Source organism: Colias eurytheme, chromosome 25 (assembly GCF_061535395.1).
Source record: "Colias eurytheme isolate Ceu_HAF_F1 chromosome 25, ilColEury1 Martin Lab GWU primary, whole genome shotgun sequence".
Lineage (NCBI taxonomy): Eukaryota > Metazoa > Arthropoda > Insecta > Lepidoptera > Pieridae > Colias > Colias eurytheme.
This window is the reverse complement of record NC_143004.1, coordinates 3,501,569-3,527,929: the sequence shown is the minus strand read 5'-3', so window position 1 is coordinate 3,527,929 and position 26,361 is coordinate 3,501,569. Positions and strand designations below refer to the sequence as shown.

Here is a 26,361-nt window from a genome sequence, read left to right as displayed (position 1 = left end):
ATAACAGTACTTCTCCACTATTTAATGGATGTTATTTTACATATAAACCTTCCTCTTGAAACACTCTATCTATTAAAAAAAACCGCATCAAAATCCGTTGCGTAGTTTCAAAGATTTAAGCGTACAAAGGGACATAGGGACATAGGGACATAGGGACAGGGAAAGCGACTTTGTTTTATACTATGTAGTGATTATTGTGTATAAATCGATTAAGTAGTTTGTGGTTAATTAAGTTTAATCTTAACACAGATTGAATTAAACATTATTCAACAAATAATAAATACCACTATTAGTTATATCTATACATACCTACTTGAAGTGTTATCTATGTAATTAATATATTTCTTTATGAATAATCATTTATTTGGGTAAAGTAAAATAAACACAATATATCGAATATAATTTTTATTGTTTTATAAATTTTCTTACAATCAGGAAGAACGTTTCGCAGTGCGAGTGTATTTTACTAAAACTATGGAATTGCAATATATCTAATACATTTTAACTAAATTTAATACAAATACTAATCTATGAGATATTTAACCATCGTATATTTTATACAGATAACTTATTATAACATTAATGATTAATATAAACTTAAGCTATATCTACAGACTTATGGAAGATCGTAATTAGAAGATTTATCTAAATATAATATACAAAATAGATACAAATAAATAATCTTTAACATAGGAAACATCGTTCGTTACCTCTTGGTATAATAGAATAAATCTTACTCATTATTGTGGACCCTTTATATAGCACCAAGATATATAGGTATAAAAAGTTGTACCAAAATGTAGTTTGTTTAGAATTTCTGTAAGTCAATTAGTTCAATTTTAGCCTTTGGCTACACTTCTTATTTCTTTTACTGATTCTAAACAAACCATTTTAAGATACGCACTATATAAAACTTAAGATGAAACTGAAGTATTTATAAAGGGAACTTCTGATATTAAGCAATCGATTTCCAGTGTTAATTTAATTAAAAAAGTGATTTCTGTTTATTTGTAATTACTAAATATACATATAAGTCAAAAGACATTTTCCAAATAACATATAAAAATAGCAATATTATTATGTTTCAATTATTTATACATCAAAATACATGGTCTTGTATATGTTTTTAGGAACATTCAATTTAAACGTATACATTTTCCTTATTTCAAGATTAACAATCAGTAATATTCGATAACAAGTATACAGGGTACTTATTTTAAGTATATTGTCATTAGTTTTACATCAAAAATAAGCTTATATAATCAGATTATCATACCCTGGTATACGATATTTTACATTTAATTTCAATATAGACAATTAGATTCATATCAATTTAATCCAATAATTGGCAATCACATTAAAGGGAAAGATATGCAAAATTCTATTCATAAGAGCTATAACAAGAGTCCGTTTATTCTACACGTTTAAACTCTAGTCAATTGCTGTAACAAGTCTGTCTAACACCAGCGAGGATGACGCTGAATTCATCGTCAGGCCTTACATCTGATACAGGCTGGGCTGGCGGGTACGGGGCGGAAGGAGGAGTTCCTGCAATCACAGAGGCGTAAGGGGAAGGATACATTCTCTCCGCACAGTACTCTTGTCCAGGGTTTTGTTCACCGCAGTACGGAGGCCGGTACTGTTGTTGTTGCTCGTATCTATACTGCTGATGCTGTTCCATAGTCCCCTCCGCACCGTAGTCTAAGTATTTATCGAATTCCCGCGCGTCCACGTCCGACTCTGGTGACCCTGTACGCATTTCGGAACGCGGCATGAAACCCTGCTCGTTCTCCTGGGACTGATTCGGCGGTTCCTCAGCGAAGTACGTACCGCTGTTGTCGTATTCAGTTTTGGGTTGTTCAGAATAGTGGGACACGTACGAATCCTCGGTTTTATACATCTGCTCGTATTGTTCGTAAGGGTGGTATTGAATGCTGTATTCAGTGGTCATTGGCCCACTCGGTGCGGAAGATACTCGTGGGGCAGTAGCGCCTAGAGCTTGCTGGTCTTGCGAGGTTGCTACTGGCGGAAAGAACGTTCCCGTCACTAGTGGTGGCTGCTCTGCTAGCGATCTTTGCGCACACATAACATACATGCCGTTGGCCATTCCCATAGCGGCAACTGGAGCTGGCGAAAAGGAACCAGGTGTTCTGTATGATTTGTAAGAATAGGACTCGGATAGTGAAGAGGCATTGATCGCCCGCCTTCTTTCCTCGTACTGGAAGTTCTCCTTTTCATTTTCTACGGGAGACGCGTCTGGAGTGGGGAGTGGGGCTTCAGCTGGCGCACTTCTTCTACCCTGCGGTTCAGGCGACCTAGCGGGCGAAGATTCTGGAGTTTGGACGTGTCCGTTAAATTGGCTTGTTTGGTATGAGTCTGATGCGAGGGGAGATGTTCTATATGGAGAGAATCCAGCTCCTGGGTTATGAGAAAAGCGAGTATCTGGGGAGTCTGTGGCAGTAGCGTAGGGGGAGCCTAACGCGGTAGACGCCGACGGCGGGGCGCTAGCGGGCGCTGATGGTTGATTTGGTCTGGTTTTGTTCTGCTTTCGCCGTCTGGGTCTGTATTTATAATTAGGATGCTCCGTCATATGTATGACGCGCAGACGCTCCGCTTCCTCCACGAACGGCCGCCGGTCTTGCGGGGTTAACGAACGCCATTTTTTACCTGAAACACAAGAGAACACGTATGAGACGATACACAATCTAATAGGCTTGCAATTTATTATGATAATCTCAATAAGCAGGTGCTTTATCAAGGTATAAGAATGATACGGGCGTCGTGATCATTACTAATATTGCTTGACAATATTCTGATAAAATTCCTGAGCGTAACATTAGAGGTGTTTCATACAAAACAAAATAGACACGGCTGTCACAAAGTCTGGCTAAATAATCACGATAGAGTGTTATCAAATAACTATAAAGCACCTTCAGTGAGCGACTCATAAATAACGAGATGTCCAGGTCGGTGGCGCGTTCGTCTTTAAATTTAGACTTTATTTTTTGATCGTCAAAGTCGCTTTTTGTGTAAAGTAAAGAGTGTCAGGTTGTAAGAGAAATTATCAGTAGGGAGAACAATCTTTGAGGATATTTATCAATGCGACGTTAGTGGCTACTGGCAATACAACTTCACTTAACTATTATAGAGATCCTTTTTCATGTTTGGAAGCCTAATTTGTTTGCTTCCTTATTATTGGTTGTTATCTTCAGTCATAATTATTCTTTGAACGTATAATATTATTAGATTAATAACAAGACAATGACTTATTAAAGAGAAATAACTAGTATGTATTTTTTTAAATTAAAATACATAATTATTCTATTTGCGATTGCTTGTTATTAGTAATAAATGGAAATCAGAAGCATTTTAAACATTTATTCATTATACTTCTTACATGGTGTTTGATTAATAGAATCCTCTATTTACAAATATTAAGTTTAAATTTTAAAGTAATACTACGAAGCAGTTCACAAAATCCCACCAAAAATCCGAAATTTATTGTTTAAAAAACACGCATCGCCCAACTAACCTGTTTGACTGATGTCAAATGTCAAATTGACAAATGACAGGGAAGAGCTTCCTGTAGTGTTGTACCGATACGATAGGAGGCAGATATATCGATGTTATTTATTTGTTAAAATATCAACGGTGGAGGTAAATTCATCATTAATTATGATTAATTGTGGCAAGATACGATATTATGTTACAAGTTGGATTCCGCAATGTGTTAATATTGAGTGCTACAATATATTATGGAGATAATTCAAGATATTTTATGTTGGTGATCGATATGCTTTCGAATATCTTCTCCTTGGACATTATGACAGATTTTATTAAAAACGATTCGAGTCTTGGCATTGATTTCAAAGGATTTCTTTTTGGAACTTGACGCGTTATTACACTCAAGTGTTTACCAAAATAGAGTATAGTTATAATTGGAAGATTTTTCACATAGTTTTTGGATTTCACAAATAACATGCTACATATTCTCATTTAGAATACTAATTCGACCTTGCGGATTTATTAGCGTTGTACCTAGGTTAAGAAGTTTCCCTAAGAATATTCTAACTCTGTGTTTGTTTCAGATCTGATCAGCTATTTCTATTCTCTACATGAAGGAGTAACAAACATAACTCTCTTCAATAATATATCCTCACATCTAACACTTTATGTATGCCACATTTTTGTCTATATTATAATTCAAAAATGTTAGCAGTTTGTCAATGTTTAGGATTTTTTTAAAGTGACAAATTTCGCTCTATTATTATGAGCATCAATTTTATTTGTAGATAAACGGCATTTAATTAATCAACTACTAATTTTCATTAGACAAATAAGGCAAATATGAAATAACCATCTAATACACGCTGTCTGGTCAATGAACTTATTTCTTGATGTTCTTAATGACAAACAATAATACGTTGATGTTATTCATCTTTTCTTGTTTTATTTTTTTGAATGTGTAAAATAATTTAGACCACATTTGTTTTATAAAATGAATTATGTTTGACCGTAATATATACTGAACGAAATCGCGGGCGTTAGTCTAATAAATGATTTAATATACGTAGGAAGTTTAACTTCTGACAGATCACATATTAACAAATGTTATTGAAACCATACACCGGCTTTACAAACCATTATAGGTGTATATTTATCTATCATCTTGTTACTCAGCTTCTGATACAGTTATTTGACATTCTACTGTATTGTGTTGACCTCTTAGAAATATAGGCTCGTTCAGATGAAAAGAATGGTTAGATTTTGACTTATTAGTATATGGAGCTTTCTTTTATTCTAACGTAAATGTAGGTGTTAATTTGTTTTTGATTTTGTACACATTGATAGAGCATTTTTGCGTGATTGGTAAAAATAAATAGAAAGTAAAAAGTATTCGTTAATAATAGCTTAAAAAAGCAATTTAAATTTGGTGTTAGGTAAATATTTAGTTTGTACCTAATCTTATATCTACTTATATTCCCGCGTTAGTTAATATTTCAAGTTCCTATTGATATATTATTGTATTAATAAAATAAAATGACTTACCGATTATCTAAAGGGTATTTTATTAATACAATAATATATCAATAGGAACTTGAAATATATCGTATCGTTATATCCAGTAAAGTGACTATACAAATCATGATCTAAGGATACAATTACTACAAAATTCTGTTAACAATTGCCATTCGAAAAAAACACATACGTCAAACGTCACCACAAATGACATTAGCCATAGACACGAATAACTTTTTAAATTGCGAACGTAATGGCCGATCTTAATCTCAAAACGCACCTGTTGATAAAAACTTTTCTTTCTTAGGAAACCACCCGAAAGCTATTTAATGTGTTTATGATATCGTTAATAAATGACAGGTCATTAAGAGGGTTGGCTTTTGGACTTATTTTCGAAAGCTTAGATGACAGAAATCAATCACTCTCAATTTCGGGGTACTGCCGTCAAATAAATTATAAAAGAAGTTTTTGGGTTTCAAACAACTTTATTTCAAAATTATGAGGAACGATAAGGTATAATATACCTATGTATATTTATAATTTACTTCATATCATTTAGAATTTTTATATTTGAAGTGAAACTTCTTTATCGGGGGTGGACAAAAATTTTGTGAGACATTTTTGCGTTACGTTACGCCGCGCGCGTGACATTTTTGCGTTACGCCGTACTCGTGACTATATACATGTTATATTTTAGTGATCAGCAAAACCAAAGGGTTTGTTTTAATTCTAATTCCAGTGAATTTCTAAAAAAAGTAAATAAGTAATTACATCTATTTTTCTAATACTTAGGTGTAATAATGGTATTTATTTTTCTAAGTTATTTATGATTAACCTCACTTTTTGATTGTATTTTTCAATACACTAACACGTGGGTGGAATTATGGTATCAATTTTTTCTAATACTTGAATGTTGATTGTGGTATTTATTTTTCTAAAATTGTATTTAAAGTTAACCTCAGTTTTTGATTGAATTTTTTAAAACACCAACACGTGGGCGAGATCATGTTATTTATTTTTCAAGTTATTTAAGCTTAACCTCTGTCATAATATGTATATACTATGTGCGTCATTAATTTCTGACTGTTTCGAGATTTCGACATTAGGAATTTATATTTATTACCTCTATTGTTCGAACAAAAATAAGTTACCGCCTTTAAGAACTTGCCGACAATGTAAGTACAGTATTGTTTCTTAGAAAACATTTTAGGAGTATACCTACGATAATAAATCTATGACTCACGTTAACACGTGTTTGCTTGATTGGTGTTCAATTATGATTTTGTGAATTCAATATTTATATAAGAATAAACCTCAAACTCTTTATGTCCAATCAAAATCCGCCTAAGTCGAAATCCTTTATAAGTTGAAAACTCTATATACTTAACTCGAATTTTTTGGCGTCTCCCTTGGTCTTTTGAACTACCGCACGAGCTGAGCGAGCGAAGCGAGCGAGTCGCGGCAGTGGCCGGCGTAAATATTCAAATAGGTAGCGAGGAGCGAAGCGACGAGCATCTTAGGTTAACTTTTGAACTACCGTACGAGCCGAGCGAGCGAAGCGAGCGAGTTGCAGCAGCGGCCGGTGTAAATATTTAAATAGGTAGCGAGGAGCGAAGCGACGAGCATCTTAGGTTAACTTTTGATTTTTGAACTACCGCACGAGCCGAGCGAGCGAAGCGAGCGAGTTTCAGCAGCGGCTGGTGTAAATATTTAAATAGGTAGCGAGGAGCGAAGCGACGAGCGTGTTAGACTAACGTATTTCTGTAATATTGTATACAAGCTGTGCCGCGCGGTTTCACCCGCGTGGCTATGCTCCTGTTGGTCTTAGCGTGATAATATATAGCCTATATTACTCGTGGATAATGTAGCTTTCGAATGGTGAAAGAATTTTTAAAATCGGTCCAGTAGTTTATGAGCCTATTCATTACAATCAATCAAACAAACAAACAAACAAAGTTTTCCTCTTTATAATATTAGTGTAGATAGTAAATTATTTTTTGAAAAATAAGGTCATAAAGAAGTTTCACTTCTTACGTGTGTACTCTAGTACACGCACACATTTTTTAGTTTTCATTTTAATTTCCATTTATTCCACTACATATAAAAATAAGTTGGGTTTTCCTTCCTGACGCTATAAATCCAGAACGCACGAACCGATTTCCACGGTTTTGCATTCGTTGGAAAAGTCTCGGGCTCCGTGAGGTTTATAGCAAAGAAAAGGTGTCTCTGGTGGCGAAACGGAGTTCGCCGGATTTGCTAGTTTGTTATAATTATAAATGATAATACCTACGTAATGCAAGGAAGTAGGAACTGTCCGTATATTATTGGTTATATTATAGAATGTTATATAATATCTTTTAATACATAAATTACCGCTTATGTTCAGTGCTTCTTTCAAAAAATATTACACTATCTCTATAACCAAGAATATTCTTAATTATAAAAATGATGATTCGATTTTGATGTCAACCGTATTTATAATTCGTCCAGAACAGAAGCCCAAAGATAAATATACAAAGTATTGATAAGCAACTAATAATTTCCATCCATCAAATGTGTTATGACACGCGGTGGTCTAACCTCTATCAATTAAATCTTAATGAGCTTAATGTTGCGTGGCCGAGACGGATTTATTTTTTATCTGTGCTTAATAATGTTGATCCGTCAAAAATATAAAAAGTTTACATCATTAAAAAAGAACTGGGGGGATTTTTTATCTGTATCACTGGCTTTAAAGATGGCATAAATTCCTTGTAGTCTATTCTTAAAAAAAAATGTTTAAAAATCGAACGCGCATAGTGTTACAAAGCGCCGGTAGATGGCAGCGCGATTTTTTACCGCGACGGATGTCCACGAGCACGCGTTGCATTCTAAATTTTCGCCATTCCCCTCTATCAGCGACGAAATGTATAAGCCCCTCTCTTTCTAGCAAAATATTTTTTTTTGCATTTCGATTACGAATGCGTGGCCATTTTTGTCGTTTTTTACGCTGGTACGCCTGCTTTTCTTACCGGTGACCGGTGGCAGGCGGCGTTGTTTTATTTTTGTTTAAATGTCGTAGTTATAAACTATCCCGGCTAAGGTTATTAATCGATAGACTTGATATATAACTCAGAAATATTTAGTGAATAAAACTATGGAATAAACAAGATGTTTTCAATTCTTATTGGAACCATCGACAGAACCAATAATATTATATAGACTTCTATACACAACATTAAAGTAATTTATTCAATTTTAGTCCACGTTTAGCGTACATTTATTAAAAGACACTGTATTAATAATTAAACTTAAAAATGAAACAGGGTGCAGATACCCACTTCATAAAAATTATTGTAGGCTTATTTTGTGACTGGTCACAAGAAAATTATAATCCAATATTCAAGTTACAGCAATTAGGTATTCCTAGCCTTAAATATACTTTATTCTGAACAATTTTGTGGAAAAGACCGCTAATGAATATTTCAATATGCGCGGTGGGTTCATTCATAAAATAGTGCCTAAGAAAAATGTCAAATGCGCGAGAACCATAGACAAGCCATAAAAACAATACAGCAAATTTAAAAAGGACAAAGTTTTAGTAACTCAAGTTTAGCTTCAAAACATTTAGAATAACGAACAGTAGTAGATGTAAGGTTATAACTCAGTGATGCGATTTCTGAGAACGGGTCCCCGTATAAGCAAAGCTGCCGAAATCCATAAAGTTGGCTTTATTCGGCTCTCGAGGTTTATATCGGCGGAAACGAAAATATTATACGCGTTTTAAACGTGGTGTAAGGCAGAAAAGCTAGCGACTTTTTTGTGTCATCTTAAAAGATTGCTCGGAGTTGTTTAATGCTTAATTAGTAAATTAAATAGAAACGTTAGTTCCTTCTGAAATGGATGATAATCACAATCAATATCAAGCACATTGTATGTTTAAATCTGTTTAATGTGCAACAGACTATTTTTAGTATTGGTTCTATATTTTTAAATAAAATAAATTATTTGACTATTTGTATACAATTTCATATAGGGTGCTTCTTCTTTTTTATGATTTCGATACCATTAGTTCTAAGTTTCCAACAATGGATGATATTTTTCTAAGTTCTAGTATACCTAGTATTATTTTGTCTGTTGTTCTACAAAATTCTCGCTCCCGCTACCTCTCCTACCTTACGCCCTATATCTCCAACCAAGTAATAAACTGCGACTAAGCCTGCAGGAACATTGTGCTAGCATAACCCAGCCTCCAGCATTGCTAACGCGTAATCTATTTTATGTAGCGATGCAAAAAGTACGCACTTACGTACAAAGTACGTATTGTACGTTTAACGTTTTAAGAACTGAAAATTTGTTATTTTCATGTTACTTTTACAGCTCTGAGATCGTGTGGCGGTTTGGATTTGTTGTGTTAAAAAGCTCTAAAGTGTTGGTCGACTCTTTCGTTTATTTATGAGTTTTTTATATTTAGGAAAATGATTTTGTATATTTAAACAAGACAGGTATGCATGTTTGTAGCAGAACAGAGGTAGGGGAAAGGGGCCTAAAGTGGGCACAGAGCCTAAAGAGGGCACTCAGTATAGTATCGGAATTTTAAATAATGGCGCGCGCGCGACTCGTGAGCACGATCCCCACACCCCTCCCACCTCGCGGCAGTCGTTGGATTCGCTTGCGAGCACGCATTTACAAGCTGCAACAAATAAATGTTTTTCGACGATTTTTGAAAAATATTGCAAGGTATGTAATATATGTTCTTTTTATTTTGGTGTTTACAATCCTTTAACCAAAATTTGTTAGTTATTAAGTGGCTATCTGGCCATATTTTGGTTCCATAAAAATCCACGTGTCTAAAAATTTTGAGGTAGAATTTCGTCTGAACCTTTCAAATGTCGAAAAAGGCAAAGCGGGCAGGGTAAAGCGGGCACGCGCCCGCTTTGCCCCGTCCGCTAAAATGTTACATTCTTTTGTTAATTTGCTTTTTCCTTTCAGATGACCGCTTATAAACAGCGTAAATATTAGCGTAAAACTTCACAAGCCTCATGGCAACGCTCAACTATGCAGCAAGCATAACGAGAAGTGCAAGAGTTAGGAAAACCTGTCAAAAAAGTAACAACTAAATATGGGATTCCAAGAACGACATTGCAGACATCTTAAATTGGGTTCGTGTAATGTAAAGCTTGGTAGGTTTACTACTTACTGTCTTTTCTACGGAACAAGAAATGGAGCTTTTGGAATACGTATTCCACATGGACTCTTTATTTTACGGGCTGTCTAAACAAGAATTTTTGGAACTTGTATACCTACCTATTACATTATTTTAGGATTTATAAAAAATATATATATGAAATAATTGTATCGCTTATTAGAGACTAAATAATGATAGACAGGGCGTTATTTTTTTAAATATTATTTCAGATATATCTGGAAATATTGTACCTAAAAGTTTAAAGCTCCTAAGAAGTTCCTTTGTTTCATATATTCATTTAAAAATATGTAATTGTATGACTGTTTGAAATACATAACTTATAAAATATTTTTGTGTCTTTTATTCTATTTATTATTGTATATATTATGTGGCTGTATATTTTGAAATCTACTGTTTAAATCCAGGCCTGCCCGCTTTACCCAACTACTGCCCGTTTTGCCCTAAACGAAAGCCCGCTTTAGGCCTCCCCTTCGGGCAAAGCGGGCAATCGTAGGCTTTTAGTAAACTGTTAATAATTATTATATACTTTAACTTTTGACAAATTTAACCACTTAGCATTCAAAAGTATTTATTAATGGAACTTTTGGCAAAAAAATAAATGGATTAACTTCTTTTCAAACTTCATTTTTTTTAATTTTCCCGTAAGGTGCCCCCTTTGGGCCCATCTCCCCTATACTTTAAATCAAAATAATTCCTATAATTGTTTAATAAAGAAATATTGTAATAAGTATGGTCGGGTAAAAAAATAAACAACCGCACTGATCCAGTTTCAATTTTAGTTCTAATATTACTCACTGAAACAAAAAATGCAAGCTCAACAACATTTAACCCTTTGAATGTTTTCAAGTCAATCGAAATCACATTAACATTAAGGTCAGTAAGGATTACACAAAAAGTGAAATGTTACAGCAAATAACGTTAAATAAGGCAACATATTTGTACTTGCAACACCAGGAATCCAACTAACATTCCCTTCCATGTAAAGCCTTGTATTTATTTAAAAACCCACTAGAATTACGCGCCAATGCATTCAACTGCTATCAAAAATACCGTTCTATATCAGCAATATTTATTTCTCCTAATTTGACTACATTCTCAATTATGCGACGTGTCCATTAATCATACGGTTATCTCGTTCTTTCCAATACTCTTTTCGTATACTCGTCTCGCTCTGTCGCGTTGTGATGCTTCGCGCGTACGCCTGGGCCGCGCGTGCCAGCGCCGACTACGATGACGTTTTTTTACTTAACAAGAAAAACCATAAAATGAAATGATTGTTAAAAGGCAGCCGTTTAAGGATTAGTTTCCGTTTATCAAGGTATCATTCGCGCGATTCACTGTGTTGCAAATTGATAAATTATGCTGAATCTGTGATAGGTTTTTTTTACGCGTATCTTTAGGCCTATAGAGAAGGTGGTCGCGGAAGAATTCTAACAAATACCCGCGGCCCCATCATTAAAGCGGCTCGACGGAACACAGTGGGGTTTTAGTCGGTAAGAATCCGACATAACCCACGGCTCCTTCCCCGGGGGCCGTGGGTATCTTTGGAAGATTTCCCCACTATAAAAAAAGGCCTACCTATAGAGAAGGTAGGTAACAGTTTTGTGTTAGTATGGAAGACTTAAATGAAGAAAATATAGCTGGTTTAAGAAGGGAGTTGGACTAGACATCCATAAGTACGGAAAAACTTTTTTTTTAGAAAAGTGGTAGAAAACGCTATCAAAGTTACCTATTAGGGAAAATGAATACGTAAAGGAGTATTTGTGCTTTAATTTCGAATCTGCCATAAATCGATATACATTATGCGGAACGGGAATTAATATTTATAATTTTAAATGTAATTATTACGGTCAAAGGTTGGTTCATACATCGAGGATCACGAATATTTAAATGAAACATGCGCTTTACAGAAAGCGACTCCAATGTTAAATGATATTGCTTTATGAAATTTTCAAGGAAAAATTGACAGAACCATAACTTAACGAATGGATTTTTAAATTTATATATGTCGTGGCCATATCGTAAATTTGCTCATTTCATGATATGATTGGCCATTTCACGAAATGTGACCATTTCGTGAAATGGCCAATTTAGTTTGGCCACATCATGATGTGGCTTGAGCAGATCAATGATAAGAAATCGTTTCACGATATGGCCAACTAAACGCGCGGTTTTTTCATGAAATGATCAAAATTATTTGATCATATCGTAAAATAGTTACATTAATCATTGGTAGAGGCGCTGCAAGCTCTGTGTTTATGTGATAAGATGGCGGCCGCTGGCGAAAATTTAATTATTCGCAGTTAAAAACTTCTTAATTCGTTTAATAACAATATGAAGAATTCATAGCAAAGAATTTACGACGGTTCGAGTACTATGGAAAATGTGGATATCTTATATGTATTGAAGAAAAAATGCGTCTTAAATAAAATAATTTAAGACGCATTTTTACTATAGTATTATAATTGTTTGTTTTTTAAAAAGCGATCCGCTTCTGGCACTCGCCGGCCGCTGCCGCGGCACGCTCGCTTTGCTCGCTCGGCTCGTGCGTTATTTATCAAAGTCTAACCTAACCTAACCTAACCTAAGTAACTATTTTTTATTACAAAAATGATTCGCTTCTGGCATTCGCCGGCCGCTGCCGCGGCACTAACTTAAATGACATTAAACAAGTTTTTAGAATATTCTGATTTTTTTCAATATTTTATGGACTCTTTATATTTTATACGATCTGGCCAAATGTGGATGGCCAAATCGTGAAACGTTGACGATTTAACGATCTGATCAAACTATGTTGGCCATTTCATGAAATGCGACCATTTCGTGAAATGATCGATCATATCATGAAATGAGCAAATCTACGATATGGCCACGACATATACATACACATTTAATAACAAGGTAGGTGGGTTCATAATGACCAATAAGTACCTACACTTTTTTTTTTACTAGTACTATTTATAATAACTAACATTACGTGTCATCTAAATTGAATTTTCAGTTGAAACCACTGTTTCTTGGGTCTAGCGTTATTTTTTTCTATCAATGTAAGATCCAATTTTTATTCGTGACTTTGAGAGTCACAAAACTATTTGTCCACAGGCGCTGAGTAACTGTTAAATATTTCTGTAAGCTTTGTGTCACTCAGCCTTGCCACAAATAATTTCGTATTTAATTCTTGAATTATTATTATTTTAAGGTAAAGCGCGGCCCACCCGTGCTCATTAATTGCGAGGTATTAGTTTGTGCAATATGAACTTAAAGTCTAATGTGGCAATAAATATTTTTTCTTTCTTTCTTATTGTTTCATAGCCTAGCCAAAGTATAGCCTTTATTATATATATATGTTACGGCTAAAGGTAGGTGAGAACATAAACTTAAGATTAGCCGGCTAAACTTAGGTTTATTTTCGACGAGGTGTTAATGTTAGTTTGTTCTATCTTTAGCCGGCTAAACTTAAGTGTAACCGCAGGCCCGTGGCTAAAAATGTCGGGGTGGGTAGATTTGGTTACTATAATACATGCAAGGAACAGGGCGAGTGTTTTCTGGCACTTCGCCGGCTGCTGCCGCAGCACGCTCGCTGCGCTCGCTCGGCTCGTGCGGGTCTTAAGAGTTCTAACCTAACCTAACCTAGCCACCAGCTTTCTGCCCTGAGTCGGGGTGGGTAGATTTGGTTACTATAATACATGTAAGGAACAGGGCGAGTGTTTTCTGGCACTGTGCGGGCCCCTCAAGCCCTCCACCGGCCCGGCGCTAACCAAATCTACCCACCCCGACATTTTTAGCCACGGGCCTGCGGTTACACTTAAGTTTAGCCGGCTAAAGATAGAACAAACTAACATTAACACCTCGTCGAAAATAAACCTAAGTTTAGCCGGCTAATCTTAAGTTTATGTTCTCACCTACCTTTAGCCGTGACATATATATAGCCGTATTGTATATACTTTAGTTCTCAATTTCAGAATGTAGGTAGTCCACACGTGTTCATCAAGTGGACAAATGACGGTAGGTATACTGACTGTTTAAAAGTGCTCTTGTCCCACAGCCGAGCTACATACGATTTTGTTTCTTAATCTAATTCCACAGACTAACATTATACGATGAAAACTTCTTAATTCTAGAATGTTAATTTTTTAATTGTGATTTTGAAGGTTATAAAGCGTCACCCACACGTGGTCATAATGTATTCTGTTATTTATGTACTTCTTAAGTTCAAACGTCACATAACAAATAGTCATATTTATCTTCTTCTTGCCATAAAGAAAGACAAAAATATCTAGCCGCATATAATTTTGATTTTAATTCTAGAACGTTAACTTTTTAATCGTGATTTTGAAGGTTATAAAGCGTCGTCCACACGCGCTCATTAAGTGGGCGGCTATTCGCGCCGCGTGAGGCGAGCGGTCACGTCGCGAGCACGCGCCGATACGCGTCTTCACTGTCGCACGACACGATATGACCTATTTAGTGGTAGATTTATTGGTTTATAGAATATATTGTTGAGCGTCCGGTTGGTTGGTATTCTGTACTGTGGACTCTTGTAATGTCCTTTTTTGAATGAACATGTGTTGTCTATTTGTGAAATTCTTTATTCTATTGTAACACAAAATTAGTATAACTTCAATACTTATTACGCTACTACTACGCAGAAAGAATTGTTGTAAATCTGAAGAATAATGCAGATATTTTTTTTACATTTATAAATACTAAAAGGCAGATGTCTATTTTCCCTGACCTTCCTTAACATTCTAATCTACATTTTGTTACAGAATAAATACACCTACCTAACCTATCCCCTAATGAACATTCATTGATGAAAAATACTTGTGCAACACGTTTTAAAGTTAACCTACAACGTCTATATACGTTTAAAATTCTATTCTCCAGTCAATACAATATGCTTATTATTCGCAAGGTGTTTTCGTCACCATTCGTCGATGATGTATTGAGTTGCAAACACGCGAGCATGTCGACAGTTATTTGCAAAACGTTAAACTTCAGTTTGATAATTTTGTTGCTACGTTTATGGAATTAATTTTGAATCGCCATGTTAACATAGTGTTGCTTGGCAATAAGTCGAGCTTGGAGTGGCATATTATAGATTTATGTAAGAGATGATGTGTTATATAGAGGTAATGGTAAATTTAGTACTTAAAGGAATTTAATTGAATGAACATCATTGTTACTTTGTAATAAATCGTCTATGAAAAAACCTTCATGCATATGATTTAGTTTAAACATAGCTATGGATCCTTTTCTACATTAGGAAGAGAAAAAAAAAATACATTTTCCTACTTCACAATTATTCCTAGTTTTCCACTTTCCATTCATCTCAAATTCATCAAAATCTACATTACATGTAAGTATTATTTTTTGTCAATACTTTACTAAATGCATTATTATTAATATGTTCCAATTTCCTCCAAATGAAATATTATTCACACAGTTGCAATGGAAACACACGATATTGCGGCACAAGCATTAGCAGGCCGTTGAGCGTCATTATAATATTAATTATTATTATTAGTTACACGTCCTTGATATATTATGGCTCTATTACGTTTTATAATATAGCATGTGTATATTCGGATTAAGGTATTTACTTTTGATTTGTGGATGATTTTATAAACATGGTAAATGGTAATGTAGAGTTAGCGTGGCAACGTAGCGAGGAAAAAAATAAAACATAAAAGAAACGTTGTTAAGTAGTTAATTACAATGTATTTGTGATTTTATATTATATGTTATGTACTTATATGAAATTGAATATGTATTTATTGAAAATACGAATTTGACTAAAGCAATATTCGGTAGGTCTTTAATTTTTTTGTTCGAGTAATTATAACAAGTACCCAAAAATAGCATACTTATTACATCCGATTGAAAATTAGCAACCCATATTTCATGCCATAGCATAAACAAAATCGTTAAAAAACTATAAACCTTTTCTAAAAACAGAAGATGCTAATAACTCAAATATAAAACCTTTAACACATCTATCAATTTGCATCGTGTAGCAACACCATAACCTTGAAACCGCCAAAATATGCACTGCTATACGATATCTGTGGATCTATGGTTCGATCGTTCGCCGCGCTTCCACGAAGCGGCATAGACAAAGGGACACATTGTCATGCAGGACGCCTGCAGTCTATGCTACCGGAGTTTATTCTGTTCATATAAGTAAAACCCTCTTTCTTGTTAAACTCTTTATCTTGATAAAAAAATAAAAATTAAGAACACAATTATGTCCTTTTTCATAATTAATATGAGGTGTGAACTTTATGTGTTAATTCATGAGTAGAGCATCAAATTTTATAGAAAACTATCCCAGCTGTTTTATTATTGCATTGGCAGATTTCAATAACAAAATTAGTAAAATATAATAATCATAGAAAGATTAACCTCTTACAGCTATCGAAAAGAACCATCTACTTAAATATCTTATCCTACCACATATTGAAAGTTAAATTCCTAAGTCGATAACCAAGGAATATGAAAGCAATACTATATCCCGACTCATATTTAATTCAAAAGCATTTTACATCTCAATCGTTACTGTTGAATCGTTAAATTGTTGTCACGAACATACATACGAAATTGCATCTTTACATGGCTGTTTGATAACGTCCTTTGTTTAGATAATATACTAACTCTAGCCAGCGGATTCGTCTCAAATATGAAGATAGAGGTAATTGTCAAGTGGAAAGTCTATCTGAAAGTTTAAGAGTGCTAATCCACGAATATTGAGGGATATGATTGGTTATTTACAAACACATTACTCGCTACACATCCTCGCACATTATTGGTGGAAAATGCCATTACGTTGCTTTATAGAAAACATTTTCACGTTAGATATGTTAAAACCAAGCCAAAACTTAATTTTAAAATGGTTTTCAAACGTTTATTTTTCGTATCTAGCAATTTAAATAGCACCTAATTTTTACGTGTCTCTACTTACACATTACTTTACATTTTAAAGTGATTAGGAAAATGTCCGTAATTTATAACACAGTTTAGAATGTATGCTTTGAATCACAAAATTATAAAATAACTACGTGCAGAAACACACGAATGCTTATAATTATTATTATAATAAGATGTGCATTTTAATAGTACCAATATCTTTGATTTTTTTATGAATATGGTATGGTATTCAATTATGTAGCTACATTTCGTCAACATTTTTTATAGATTCCAAATTTAATACACACATAAAAAGATGTGTTCACTCAAGTTTCCTTAAAGCTGATCTTTATTACAGTTATTTTGGCGAGATTCTCTGATAAAAACTATGAATAGATACAACAATGCAATCGTTGTAGTTAGGTCAACGCCGAATTAGTTGTATTATTTGCATCAGCTTATTTATACAAATGACGTAGGTTTCTCACAACAGATGTTCCCATACCTTGAAATAAAAGTCAACGAACCCAAAGTTCTACAATTCCAAACAAAATTATAGGGCAATCGTTCGTCGCCCAAATGACAGCCCGTGACAAGCAAATGACATAATTGTCAAAATAGTCACTACGCTGACACTCGCACGTGACATCGCGATACGAAAGAGACCCCTATATTGAATATAGCAAGAGTAAGCGAGACAGAATATCCGTGTCGGTGTCAATTATAGGCGGGAAAATGGAATTAGAGACCACGAGCGCGCCGGTGTCAAATTTGGAATAGTTTCTTTTTAAAATCGATAAATCGATCAATTTCAGCCGTCAAAATTGATTGCGTGTGGTCGATTTTCTAAGAATAATTGAATATCAATAAGTTACGATTGTATGTTATTAAAATGATTGGCTGTGAACTTATGAATGAAAGGCGAGTCATTCATAACACAGCTGCGAAAACGTCTCGGATACGCTTCGGTTATAATTATTAAATCATCCTATTAAGGGATATTATGCGGCGCACAATTTTATGAGCACACTTTGCGAGCGCTATAATAAAAATCCGCAATATATTTGCGAGTCTCGGGCCGGCCCTTTCGACGCCTGTCGTGCATAAAATCCGTGATCATTTCTCCTAATTATACGTGTGGACTCAAAGTCTGAGTTTTGACGCGATGTGGGTGTTCGAAGTATAAAATTATGATTTGGCGCGAATGCGTGACAATTTTTTTTAAATTGTTTTGACCAAGATTACGTATGTTGAACTTTGCACAGAGTATTAATTTTTTTATGAAACTAAATTTTCTCGATAACTGGATAATATTTATGGCAGGTAAAAGAAGCGTTAAACAGATGTCACATTTAATGTAGCATCGTGAAAGAGCCGTAATTTTATTTATCGCTTTTTAATGAGCTGCCTTATGCGTGCAAAAATATTGTTGATTTATATAGCACGTTAAATATTTCGATTAAGCCCCCATTTATTTGCTACAACAGTGTGTTTATTAACATTTATTTATGAAATAGCTGCAAGAGCACTTTTTGCACTAATTGACATAATCACATTGACCTGACTTTAATTACTTCTAGTAACCGTAATTAATATCGATTATTTCACAAAAAGAAGAAAAACTCATCACGGAAGTCTATGCACTGGTAATTATGTAAAAAATGTTTATATTATGACAGATCGTAATAAGTAATTTATGCTTTCGTCATAAATATGGAGAAGTATGGGAAACGTCGGGTCAACTTTCTTTCTATATTCATAGCGTGATACCAAGCAGTTTGCAATAAAAGTTTTTTATAAGTTATCTGTGGGAGCGTAAGTGCTTGTTATTGATCTTGAATCAGGGGCAATATGAAATAACGCATTAGCTGAACATTGATTGATTTGCTATGCATATCGGTTTCTATTTACAAAAAGAAACGTTATATATACGCACTTTTTGTCAATCATGCCATTGATGTAATTAAATCTAAAAAAGAGATGTAAAAATATATTTGACATTTCAACGGAAGCGACCTATTGGCTATTACGAATTGAAAACGACGACACAATTTATAGAAATGTAATAGACATTTTCGCATACCATATCACGCACACGTACAGTCGATAAAACATTCAAAGCACAAAAACTCCTTGAACTGTTCTGTTATACCTAGAAAAGTATTATTTTTCGACCGCCGTGCGACGCGACGACCCGTGACGTCACTTCCTCTTGGGTGCTATGACCCCAAGAAGTGTACGGACCATAGAGTATACAAACTTTTTATAAATTAATGGACACAGGAAATTAGTTTGGAATTTTCGGTTAGTGATTGCGATCCATTTTACGGTCTACTAGTTGAGCTTACATGGACATTTTCCTGACTTGATTGACTATTTTTGGATGGGGAGGCATCGACTTGATTCAAATTATGTCATTATTATTTGATGTAGTTTTATATTTACAATCTGATACAGTTATAAATAATTCGTAGTATATATCTATAAGGTTCAATTAACAAATGATAATATGTATAGTTTTTCAGAAATTTGGAAAGCTTGTAACACAAGCGTTCTACACAAATGAATTTCCGGAACTATGTTTTCAAGTTACCTACATTAATTAAATAGAAAAAAGGTCTTCTGATACATTTCTTTTGGAGCGATTTGTGTGAAATACTGAACAGAAAAAGATTTATAGGTATCTCATCAATAATTTTCAGAAAAGTAATTTTGTCATTAAATTCCTATCATTTCCACATAACTTTTCCAATATTTCCTTCTCAAGCCTCATCTTTTCTTACCGTTCTAATTATAATATCATTTACCGCTTTCCTAGAGCCCTTTTTGCAGAATACATTAAGGCCACTTCACACATCTCAGTCAATTGGCAATCTGTCACGCATTATTGCCTTTTCGGTATGAACTATAAAGCTAGTGCAATATGCATGAGGTTTGATTCCCATGACGGTATAACTGTACCGTGATTGAGTTTTCTGCTTTTTTGCGCTTTAATTACAAAGGTTGATGATCTTTGACCGGAGTCACCTTTCTCCTTGCTTTTGAGATTTTTTTATAGTTTGAACGGAAATTTTAATGGCTTAATGTTACAATTTTTGCATTTAAAAATTTAGGTACGTTTTTACGTCTTTAGAATTTTTTTTTTCGTTTCTGTAGGTATTCCAATGTAAGAAGTAGAACTATTGCTCGCTACTAAACAATAATATGTTTGTTCTTAATCTCTGAAATATTCTATGTTTTGGTGCTGTTTTTACAAATGCCCAGTAACAGACTGAGACGTTTCCACTAGGGCGGCAATTTTAAGCATTTAAATATTATATTAAGTTTGTCTAATCGTTAAACTAAATAATAAATTAAACATTGACATAGCAAATAAAATAGGTAAGTGATATTTTCTCCCCTTTTCCCAACTACCACCCTAACTTAACTACATGTTAGCTTTCAAGTTTCATAATCATTACCTTCATATTATTGCACCCAAAATTAGAATGTGCTACTCACGTCACAACCCGTAGGTTAAAAGCTCATATTACTATAGCCAAAATTAGAATACCCTGCCGAAAGCCCACGAAAATGACGTCACAATCCTTACCAAGGTTATACTTACACAAAAACATACAAGCTTACGGTACACAAAGGTCCCCGGTTCAAGCCCTGGGCAGCCAGCCGTCGCTTCCGTGTTATGTTTACACGGTAAGCGCCAATTAGCTTAATAGTAACATTGAGGTATTGGAAATTTTAAGAGTTTTTCACTACTATCTATATTAATAAAGCTGAAGAGTTTGTTCGTAAATTCAGGAACTTCTGAACCGATTTTAAAAATTATATCCCTGTTGGATATGTATGTGATCACTAGGTTATAATATGTAACACGAGCGAAGCCGGGAAGGACCGCTAGTCTTTAATAGAAAGTCGCGTTACTTACGCCACTTGTAATTCAAGATAGGCTGTAAAATATGTAAATATATATATCACAATAATTGTCGTTAAGAGTATAGTAATCATAAAGAGATTTAGACGATTATTCTTATCATTAAGAAATATGATATTATGCTTTTTAAGAACATCTCCGTATGTCTATGACTATGGTTTTTAATCACCCCCATATTGACCGTTCCAAATGTGTCCACCCTGTATGTAATACCATTTCTTCATCGTGCATAGCAAGCTTAAAATAAATCAAACACAATACCTATAAAAGGCGTGCGTTATAGTAATTTCTACATACATCAGCAATTCTTACAACAAATAAAGTTTAATTTATAGTTTATACTTTTAATAGAAGTTATATTTAATTAACTAGTAATATAACAGCCAATCAAAATACCTTAATTCATAATTAAAACATGTTGAACAAATATTACAATATTGTACATTACATGTGCGATACCATCGTATTTCTTTCATTCGAATCTAATAAAATTAACTAGCCGTAACCGCCCATTGGTTTTTATAATTACTAACACAACTTTTTAATACAAAAACCAACTCTATTTATCAAGTAATAGATTCCAATTTTCTTCGCTTGACGGAGATGACGGAATTCATTAAACGAGAACCATAAACCACCAGATAGAGATATAGAAATGAACTCTAATACTTAGAGGATAAGGTTTAAATTCAATGGTATGTTTTTTACAGTAAATTACTGAAGTGGCTAATAGTTAGACAGCTCATTTTGTAACTAAGGGTTTAATGTTATGTTTACACGTTTTTGTGATAGCGTGAAATTTATTCCATATTATGTAGATTCTATTAATGTTTATAGAGCAATTAGGTATATTAAGTGCTATATGGTATTGTAAATATGTGAGTTCTTATGAGGCCTTTTTGCTACGTTATTTGAAGTATGTGGTAGGTACATTGTTTTCTTGAAAGTTAATGTATTTTTTACAGTCATTCTCGGTATGGTTAGTTTTGTAAGTATTTATTAATTTGTTTGATGGTTGATACATTTATTTTTTAATATATATCCTTTAATCAAACTATGTTCTATATTACATAGATTTCGCTGCACGATTTTAAATTGGTCTTACATAAAATTGTAAACGAATTTTACTTGGGCTTTCATTTATACCCTTTAAAGAGAGTTCAACGCGTTTAACGCCATTTGGCAAATGAAACAAATTGCGTATTACTCGTAAACAATTTTAACTGAAGACCGATTTTCAAAAATTTATTTATTTATTTGAAAGACTCGGAATTCATTGCTGTTTGCACCGACTTTACATCGACTTATTGAGGACCTATTGAATAATATTCATTACTTTTTCCTACATTAAATTAAACATTATAGACACCTGCATCCTCGAGGTCAATGCACTTGATCAAAACTAAATAAATTAATAAATTATTTAGGTCAATAATGAACAGTTACGGTTGGTCTCTCACCCTTTAAGGGTCGTAGCGAATACTACCTACATGGGAATTTCTCAATGAATTTGATAAGGTACAAATAATTTATAATACAAAGTTTTCTTTGAGGTGTAATATTGTACTGTAATATTACTGTAATAATCATTATCTTTTTGTAAGCAAACATGATATAATGTGATATATAGCGTACACTGATTTTCAGTGGCTTTTCAGCAGAAACCACAATAATGTAATAAATTACAGGAATAGACAAAGCATTATAAGCATATCTATTCTAAAATTATTTCAATACAAAAGTAGGCATCTGATTGTGATTTTATCACTGGAATGGGGGTGAAATATAAGATGTATGTAAACTTCCATGGGGAACGGCTAGCGCTCGTAGCTACACGGGTAAAACTAGTAATGAAAGCCGTGTATTATATCTTTTTTTCTTCTAAATAATAAGAATAGCTCAGAATGTAAAAATACACTCAATAACTGTGCTTTATTTTTGAACGCTAATTAAAGAATATTTCATTAAGATCAAATAGCAGGAAATGCATTATATTAAATACTTACATAGATATTTTAGAAGCAATCTCCAAAGTCCCAATTCCAAATAAAGATCTTATCTAATAAATTCTAGCTCATTATCCAGAGAGATGTTAATCTAATTAATAAACATTATGTAAATTTAAATTAGCGACAGAAATTAAAATATTTGTGAAAGTCTGTGAACAATGATGGGAGCTTCGCACGCTGAAGATCATACTGTGTCACCTACATTATATGAATCCAGATCACGGTCTTATATGGACGTAAAAGTTTGTGAAACGGTAGTGCGTAATAACTGTTATTAGTGATGAACTAGCACCCTTGCAGCACATAAACATACAACCAAAAGAGAAGAAATTCTATAACTGAGGATCATCGGATAGTCGAGAAAACGTACGTCGAGATGACGTACTTATAACATTAAGTCATTGACAAGAAATATTATTATTAGGTATGGCTAGTTTTTTATTGGAACATACTTCTACGTTCGTCTTAACTAACCATACATCGTTCTAAAGTAATTACTAATTAACAATAAAGCTTAAGTTACTTTAAAGCTTTAGTACTTAGCAATTTGAGATCTTCCCAGCTGTCATTTTCTGTTTGTCATCTAAAATCAAGCCTGAACCTTGTAGGTTCTAAACGTACTTCTAAGTTCAACCATCGTTCTTAAGTACTTAACATCATTGATTAAGACTGAGCCTTGTTCTAACAACATAATTCTACGTTCTTAACCATAATTCTAAGCTATACATATTATTTTTATCTATACTTATACTTAATATGATAAAGCTGAAGAGTTTGTTTGTTTGAACGCGCTAATCTCAGGAGCGGAGCAATGCGGGTAAAAGCGCACAGCTAGTCTAAAATAATTGTTATGCCTTCAATTTTTGATTAAGACTGAACCTTCTAACAACATACTTCTACGTTCAACCATCTAAAGTACTTAACAATAAAGCAAGAGTACGTAGCAATTTGACTTCACCCCAGCTGTCACGGGCCGGCGCGCGCGCAACTGGAGCAAAGGTGAAAGAACATCGCTGAGGAGTGAAACTTTGTTGAGGTCGCGTATCGTATTATCGTTATAGGTGTTTTTTTTTACTGTTATAGAGACTTTATTACATGGTAGCAGGCTTTTAAAGAATGAAAAGTGTCTTTAAATTTTTTGATTTAAAGTTGTTTGAATAGAATGGCAAAGCAGCATATATTATAGCAAAAGGGGAAAAGTTTTGCTATTATAAAACTTTCAAAAATTATCTAGATAGGCGTATAAGTTTTTTACGATAAGAGAGTAAGACGAAGGAACTAAAATGAATCTTTCAAGAGTATCTGAAAGACTACTATTTTCATTTTTCCTGTTGGTAATTAACCCACAAACATCAGAACAATAGTTATAGAACATGAAAATTAAGACAATACCTGAGGTGGTATGAACTACTCGTATATGCTGTAATTAAGCTACGTCATGTTATCTCTATGAAGGCATATTTCGAATGAAATAAAATATTATCTATATTCTAAGGTTCGTTTCTCATCATTTTATTGAACACGCTACAAAAATTATTTCCGATGTAAAAAATGTCTCAATTTACTCCAATTTTATATCAAGCGAGTGACCACTTCGGGTCACTTTAATGAATCGATCCATAATTATCCAGGTTAATACTTGTATTGGGCAATACATTAACATAGGTGACGACCCGGCTTCGTAACCCAAATAGTTGGAATATAGGCGCCATGTCAACGAAGAGAATATGACGTAGGTAGCAATTTTTGGAATAAGTATTTTACATTGTATTTTGTAAAAAGGAAGAAATTGCTTGAAGCAATAAAGCCGCCCTTTGCATCAAATGTCCTGTCTGTGTGTGTGTGAAATTTGTATTTATGTTTTGTATGCAATAAAGATTATAAATAAAGAAATAAAAATAAATATTTTTGGTCTGTCGTGTTTATGGGTCATGGTTTTGGAAATAAGGTTCGGTAATCAATAAATTTTAATATAAATTGCGGAAAGGGTTTGCTAATTGTAACAATTTTCTTTTTTTTTCTATATTTTTTCTTCTATAAATCGCGGGCTTTAATCAGCTACGAAGTTAATATAAAATTGATAGGTTTATTTCGAAGTGATAAATTTAGTAAGTTATTTATTTAAATTTCCAGTAGCTTACTCAAATATTTTATAGATTTTACGTTGCTATAGTTATCGAAAGAAACCTTACAACGGTTTATTAAAAAATTTCATCACTAAAATAGTCAAATCTTTAAACATCTGATACATCATTTAATTCTGTATAGGCACAGATAATTATAGGTTTTTACACAACTAAAATAACCTTAACATGTCAATATTTCTATTAGATGATACATATCTACTCTCTTTCAGTAGATCGCGAATGTATACAACATACAAAAACAAATATTTAACCAACAGATTTACTAAACGCGTTCCAGTAGAAACAATTATCTCATTGTATCCACAGTTTCGTAAACCGTAAACGTATCGATAATTCGCATTTCCTGTGAGGAAAAACGGAAAAACATGACAATTATAGCGAGATTGTGGTCGGACAAAAGGCCTCACAAAACATACAAGAATTTGTTCTAACAATAGCTTAGGTTTAAGGCGGATTTCACACAGAGAAAAACTACTAGCTGATATATCACATATTAATGAAAATAATGTACCTATAGATCAAGAAGTCTTATAAAATTTTCCACAAATGACTCGAGGAATTTCAATCCTCTAAAATTTTAACCCAGTTTTCCTTTGTGAATTCCTTAAAAAGCGACAACTGAACTGAAGAGAAAAATTTCAATACACTTACATTTGCCATAAACCTACATAACATACTTAGATATATAACATACATACAGACACAACTATCTAATGATCTTTAGTCTTGACCGAGAGTATGAAAAATGTATAATATAGGTACATATAAATCGGAGGAAAAGTAAAGAATGTGGTCATCAAACATAGAGCCATCAAAAGGCTTGTAAAATGCATGTAGCTTGACATCCTAACGGGCCGTTAGATTAGTAGCTATAGCAAGTAACTATTCTCTAATCTGTGGCTATAGTCTTATCTCAGAAAAAACCTTACTGATACAATCTAGATTGTGAAACTATTAAAAAATGTTCAAAAACATCATTAAAATACCTCAAACATATCATACACAAACGCCCTAAGCATGGCGCAATATGCATTTTTGCGCAAGCCAAATGCAAAGTGCAGGCAACGAGCGTGCGAAAATTTTTCTTATTACGAATGTTCATTGTCAGGTTGAGGCGATTTGTTCAGATCGACCCGAGATTATTGTTTCGAAATATCTAAT

At 33.7% G+C, this 26,361-nt stretch overlaps 1 protein-coding gene across 1 annotated transcript in view; it reads right to left on the bottom strand.

The window, feature by feature from the left end:
• Window positions 1–392: 392 nt before the first annotated feature.
• Window positions 393–26,361, bottom strand: part of Sox15 (Sox box 15 transcription factor) — a 111,447-nt gene continuing 85,478 nt past the window's right edge. Inside the window, exon 4 of the mRNA XM_090116427.1 lies at window positions 393–2,667. Coding sequence (XP_089972553.1) covers window positions 1,436–2,667 — 1,232 coding nt within the window. The 3' untranslated portion in view covers window positions 393–1,435. The remainder of the gene's footprint in view (window positions 2,668–26,361) is intronic.